Source organism: Pteropus vampyrus, unplaced genomic scaffold, assembly GCF_000151845.1.
Source record: "Pteropus vampyrus isolate Shadow unplaced genomic scaffold, Pvam_2.0 Scaffold50, whole genome shotgun sequence".
Classification (NCBI taxonomy): domain Eukaryota; kingdom Metazoa; phylum Chordata; class Mammalia; order Chiroptera; family Pteropodidae; genus Pteropus; species Pteropus vampyrus.
Window position 1 is genome coordinate 9,173,269 of NW_011888831.1, and position 6,554 is coordinate 9,179,822.

A 6,554-nucleotide genomic window follows, 5' to 3' on the forward strand; every position below is an offset into this window, starting at 1 on the left:
GCTAAACAATATGCTTATACTGCTTTCTTAATTTATTGATTTTAGTTATTATGCATTGACATCCTTTTATGACAGATCTGCATTTATATCACTTAAAACCTCCTCTTTCCCTCCTCGACTATAACTAAATACAGTTATATAACTTATGATTATCTTTATTACATTACATAATATATGTCCTCTGTTTTGTTCCATCAGCAAACAAGAAACCATGTCTTTACTGCCCACTGTATAAGGTAAGGGTGTCTTTATCCTCCTTTTAGGATTTCTGCTTCCCTCTCAATTCCCGCCTCTTGTCAGCTACACTTTTACAACCTCCGGGTTGAGAATACGTCTTTTGTAACATCTCCAACAACGAACTCTTGACTTACCTCCCAAAGGTGCTCCTGTCCCAGGTGTCCCATTCTTAGTCAACACTACCCCATCTACCAGGTGCTCTAGCAAAAACGAATCCTCTCCTTCCCTTCCACCTCACGTAAGTCCCGTCATTGTTGCCTCCAAAATATATTCTCACCATCTCCACTGCTAAAATGCTAGTGGCAAGTCATCACCTTCTCGTTCCAGGACCAGCCACTTCCTTGTCCTACTACTAATCCATCCTCTACGAAATGGCCAGAGCGATTTTCTTGAAATATAAACATCCTGAAATATAAATCAGATCACATCACCCTCCTTGCTAATAAGTGGTCTCTCACTGCAACCTCCTTACCATTGCCCAGAAGGCCCCAAACGATCCGGCCTGGGCTGTCGCTAACTTCCATTCTCCTACACTTTCCCTTCATTCGCTCTGTTCCGGCTGGACTGGTCCTTATCTTTTGACAGGCACGGCCAATTCCTGTTTTAGGACTTTTGCTCTTCTGCTTGGGAACACCCCAGATCTTTTCCTTCTTCTAATCCTTTAAATCCTAATGGAAGCGTCACTCCCTTGGAGAGGCCTTCCATGAGAGCAAAGCGACCTACTATCCCTAGCTATGCTTCATCATGTTATCCTATTTTATCTTCTTCATAGTACTGTAGATGTTACCTTAATAATTTGTTTGTATTGATTGTTTACTCCCTTTCTAGAATGTGAGCACTGAGAGCTATTTCGTTCACTGCCTGTATCCCTGTCACCTAGAACAGTGAACACAGAAGGCATTATAAAAAACTATTGACTATTATCAACTTAATATTCTGTAACTTAGCCAACACTTCTATGCTTTGACTAAGACTAATTCCTAAAGTTAGAAATAAAGCATTATTTTATTATTGCAACCAGGTAATTATTATTCACTACTTAAGTAATGTCCCAAACATGTTCTGTCTTGAATGTTTTATTTTTTTTTTCCTTCTTGGAATTTGCAATTACCTTTTCTTTTAAGGATAGAATAAAACCCCTTGAGTTTTCCAGGTACCATTCATTGAAGCCCTCCATCTTCTTGCTCTGATCTGGACTGAGTGCTCGCCAAGTCTGTATCACAGCTGCCACTCAGACTTTATTTCCCTCCCGATTTGGATCTACTACCTCTTGGCTCCCATGTCTTCCACATTCTTGTTGTATTACCTTAGTTTGCCTCAGAAAATCTCCTATGATAGGGTGTGTGAAAAGTCTTTGCTTGTCTGACCATGTTTCCTCCCACTCCTTTTAAACTTCGCACCAGACTGACACTTTGGCTGGGTGAAGAATTATAGGCTGACAATACTTTCCTCTCAGTGCTTTAAAGACAACTTTCCATTGTCTTTTAGCATCCAGTACAAGTGAAGAGAATTCACATACATATTCACTCTTAGGTATAATCTCGGTCCCAACTACGATTTTCCACTAAAGATACTAACGGCAGACAAAGGAAACACAATTGTATCAATACTGGCAAAGACTATTCAGGTTAATGCATACAAGAGGAAATTTTGTAAAGCTGGCTAACTTAAAATAAATACATTAGGCTGAATTATAGTAGGTTGAATAAAGAAATTCAATTTTATTTCTTCCAAATGTAGACAGTGTTTCTACAAATTTTCCTCTTAATTAGGTGAAATACATTCATGTAAACCTTTCCTAATAATTTTCTGAGCAAATCTTTTATTCACGGCACTCCTTAGTCCACCTTTATGGTTCTCAGCGTAATTATAATTGTTCTTCATTATCTATTTGCAAACTCCGTGTAGTGAAGAACAGTGTCTTACTCACTGCTGTATCTCTGGCATTTAACATCTACAGAAGGCCTGGAACTTTTGAGTTGGGTCTCACTATATGACTGAGGAAATGAAAACAAAGGCAAACAATGTGAGGTGCAGCAGAAGCCCTCTGAAATTCAGGCAAGAAGCATATCCCTGTCGAACTTTTTAGGCTTCTGGTCCTAACAGAAAGACAGTGGCTTTCAGAGATCATGAGGTTTGGAGTCAGAGAACTTGGGTTTGAATTCTGATTTTGTTCTACCACTTATTAGCTATGTGAGTTGGGGAAAATAATTTATATGTTCTCAATCCCAGTTTCTGCACCTGTAAAATGAGGTTAAAAATATCTACTGTATAGTAGAGTGATTTTGAAGATTAAAGTAGATAATTTATGTAAATAAACTGACTAGCAGGATTTTAAAAAGTAGTTATTAATAAAAGCAATAAAAAAAAATAGATATATGGAAATCGAACCTAAAGCACTCATTTTGATGAAAAAAATCCAGAATTGATATACTGTTTCACCTAATTCTAAGCATGATAAAGATATTCTGTAGTAAAACTAAAATAATTAACCAGTTTCTAAATCTGAGATTCCTTTTGGTCCAGGCAACTGTCCTTCACACTTGCTGCAGTTCCACCCACCACCACCTTGGACTGACCTTGCTTAGGCAGCTCGATCCATTAAAAAGTCTTTAGGCAGGACCCTCCAGCTACAAAGTCTTACATTTGATTTCTTTTGTATCCTTTTACTTATTGATGAACATTTTGAATGAGTAAAATAGAGATTAACAAGGTTTTATTATAAGTTTTATACTTACAATAAATTCTCTTTGGTTGAATAACATCAAACACACATGTGGTGTGGTAAAACACAACAAGGAGAGGGACCTTTTGGGTGGCTTTCGGATATCAATCTTATTTTATCGTCCTATAGATGCAGTGAGTTCTCTGTTTGTTCAGAGGTCTCCCTCTTTCCATCTTATGCCGTAGCCTTCACTCACCATGCCCTCTGGGGTGGGCTTCTCCTAACTTTGTTTTCCCTCCATTATATTTAAGGATTCCTGCTTCTTTTCTTTGGCATTTGCTTGGATGATTGCCCTTCGGAGAAATGATATCTAGAATGAGGGTCAGGAATAAATTCATCATATAGACTCTAGAATTCCCAGGATGATTCACTGTTTGGCTACCTCTGGTGGCAATCAATCCACAGTGCTCAGCATACCCATAGCAATGGAAAAGAAAATAGCACTTCTTAAAAAGTAGGTTCCTGTTATGCTTATCATCAAGGGAACATCTTTTTGTTTGGGTTTGTGGTCAATCAATGTCCTCATCTGAGAGATGTGACAACAGCAGAGGTGCAGGAACAAGGCAGGACCTTCAAAGCCACAAAAAGCTTTAGAGTTGATTCCTTTTTACCTACTAAAGAGAATCCACTAATAGAATCTAGGAACTATTGCAATAAATTTAGTTCATTGCTAGGGAGATCAGGGGTGAGTCAGGGAGAAGGAAAAGGAAGCATGTCAAAATATCTGTTTTTCCTACATGTGCAAGACAAAGAACACTGCAGAACTGACAAGAGCTTGCTACTCTGTCCTATTTGCTATTTAGGTTCCAAGTATTATAACTGATGGCAAGTTTTTAACCCATAAGGGTTTATATTTAAAGGAATCTGGGTCTCTTGACCTTCTTACTACTCTATCCAAGATGGAAGCAACAAAGAACAGCACATTTAGAAATCTGTATTAGAGTCACCTCCCAAAGCTTTCTGAGGACGATTGTGACTTCCTAACTCCAATCTTTTACAAAAGGGAGGTGAAAAGTTTTCTAAACAGTACAAAACGCTAAAGAAAATTCTGTGGTACATATCAAAAAGACCTCACGCACTGTTCAGGATATCTAAATGACCTAAATGGGACTAGATGATATGATGGCTGTCCATGTGCTTATGAAATCTGCTTGTGCGAGTTGATATTCATATTGTCTTAAGTTGAAAAACATCAGCTTTGATTTATGACTGCCTCTCTTTTAAAAAGGATAAGTGATTTAAAGTTGAGATAATGTGTAGTATCTAACAATTAATCAAGGTTTGTCAGGAGCCCAGATGTTATTTTTATAACTTTCCTTTTGCTGAAGGTATACTTTCAGGTTCGAGTTCTGCTCTTCTGAACAGAGGCTATCATTTAACAACAATGCTGAGTTTGTTTGCCAAGGATTCATAGTCTAGTCACAAAATAGTGAATATGATTTAGCTTCCTATAATGACAGTCGAAAACAGAGCCTCAATAAGAATCCAAACAAATGGAACATTTAAGATTGGGAAACAAGTGTCAAATAGAACCTAGAGTTAGCTAATAGAAAGCTTGGGTTTATAAAACATAAGTAATGGTTGGCAGAATATGGCTTAAAAACTCATATATATAAAACAAGTTACTTGGTCAAAATATTTCCCTACGTTAGTGGTCTTAAGTTCTTTTTTCAGCCCATATGAGAGGCCCAATAAACTGTCACCAAATAATAGAGGCTCTCATGGGTAGTAAATGAGTCTCAAGGGAGATGGTCTTCTCAGGATCACCGAATCCTTCCCTATTACAGAATTCCTGCTTTCACCAGTTAGTAGAATAACAACTTCAGAACTTTGCTCATTTGGGAATCAACATTAGCTTGCTGAGTTTAGAATGCATCTACAACTGGATGTTCAGGTTCTCACCTACAGAACAGATACCTGGAGCTGGTTTTCTTGAATTTATACAGTATAAAAAATTAAACTATTGAGCTTAAAACCATAGAATTTAGAATAGAAAGAGATAAACTAACTTTTAAAGATCAGAATATATGTTCATTTCATCTTTCTCCTCCTCCTCTCCCCAAAACATATTTCTTTTCTTTTATTTATTTATTTATTTATTTATTTTTGCGATTTGGCTTTCACTCCTGATACTTTACTAAAGGCACTTTCTTTTTCTTTCTTTTTATTTTATTTTATTTTTTTATTATGGTGACATTGGTTAACAAAATCCAGTAAGCTTCAGGTGTACAATTCAACAGTAAGGCATATATATATATTTACACTGTGTATTCACCGCGCATAGTAAGATTTCTTTCTGTTACCACATATTAGACTGCTTTACCCCATCTACCTCCTTCTCCCCTCCTCTCCGCTACTAAAGGCACTTTCAAAGGCTACCAGGTAACATGGACTTTTCCGGGTCTTCATCTTCCTTTATGGTGAGGGATCTGACCATGTCGCCGTTGTTTTTCCAAGAGATTACTTCCCCCGAGTCTCCTTCTCCCTTTTTGACCTCCTATCAGCTAAACATAAGAATTGCCTAGGGTACCAATCTGGTCCCTCTTTCCACTCTTCATGTTCTCCTTGGTGACTTCCTTCTGCTTTGGCATAAATTCAAACTCATTACCCTGCCTTCAAGTTTCCTGACTTTCTGGTCATACCTGCTACCTTTCTAGTATTTCTTGCCACTCCCTTCACGCAACCTCTGATGTTGCCACACTGGACTGCTTCTCACTTCTCAGAATGTATTTTCAAATATTTCCTTTAGTCTTTGTTCATGCTGTTTTCTTCCACCCCAAATGCACTGCCCACGTCACCTGAATAGCTCTCCTTAAACTCCAGATCCCTGTCCCAAGCTTATTAACAGCTTTACCGAGGCATCACTGACATATGATAAACTCCACATATTCAAAATATACAATTTGAAAAGTCTGAGATGTTTATATACCCATGAAAGCATCACCACACTCAAAATGTCCATCACTCCAAAAGTTTCCTTGTGTCCCTTCTTCTTGTCCCTCCCCACCCACGCTCCTTTCCCAACAACCACTGATCTGCCTCCTATCACTGTAGATTAATTTGTATTTTATGCATTTTTCAGATGGACTTCTTTCACCAAGCATTAATTTTAAAATAAAATTTGAAATTCATCCATGTGGTAGTATGTATCCATAACCATTCTTTTTATTGCTGAGTAGGACTCCACTGTATGGACATACCCCAGTATGCTTATCCATCCACCTGTTAATGGACATTTGGGTTGTTTCAAGTATTTGGCTCTTACAAATAAAGCTGCTATGAATATTTGTGTATAAGTCTTCATGTGGCTATATGCTTTCATTTCTCTTAGGTAAATACCTAGCAGTCGCGTGGCTAGAATATATGGTAGATATACGCTTAATTTCTTAAAAAAAATTGCCAATCTCTTTCCCAAAGTGATACTATAAAGTAACAATACAAATTATCCAATTACGATTATCCAAAATGGATAATTATCCAAAAATTACCTAATAGTGCTCAATCTTGTCTTAGGGAGAAAGCATCCAGTCTTTCAGTAAATATGACGTTAGCTTTAGATTTTTCATAGATGCCCTTTAAAGGACTGAGAAGT

General features: G+C 37.5%; 1 protein-coding gene across 4 annotated transcripts in view; it reads right to left on the reverse strand.

Moving 5' to 3' along the window:
• MYO1D (myosin ID) overlaps positions 1 to 6,554 on the reverse strand; it is a 298,677-nt gene that overhangs the window by 66,441 nt on the left and 225,682 nt on the right. The window contains exon 22 of one of the 4 annotated variants that reach the window (XM_023530614.1): positions 3,168 to 3,255. The exons of the other annotated variants lie outside the window; for them this stretch is intronic. Within the exon in view, the coding sequence (XP_023386382.1) occupies positions 3,183 to 3,255 (73 nt within the window). The 3' untranslated portion in view covers positions 3,168 to 3,182. Of the gene's footprint in view, positions 1 to 3,167; positions 3,256 to 6,554 lie in introns of those variants that run through there. 4 annotated transcript variants of the gene reach the window in all.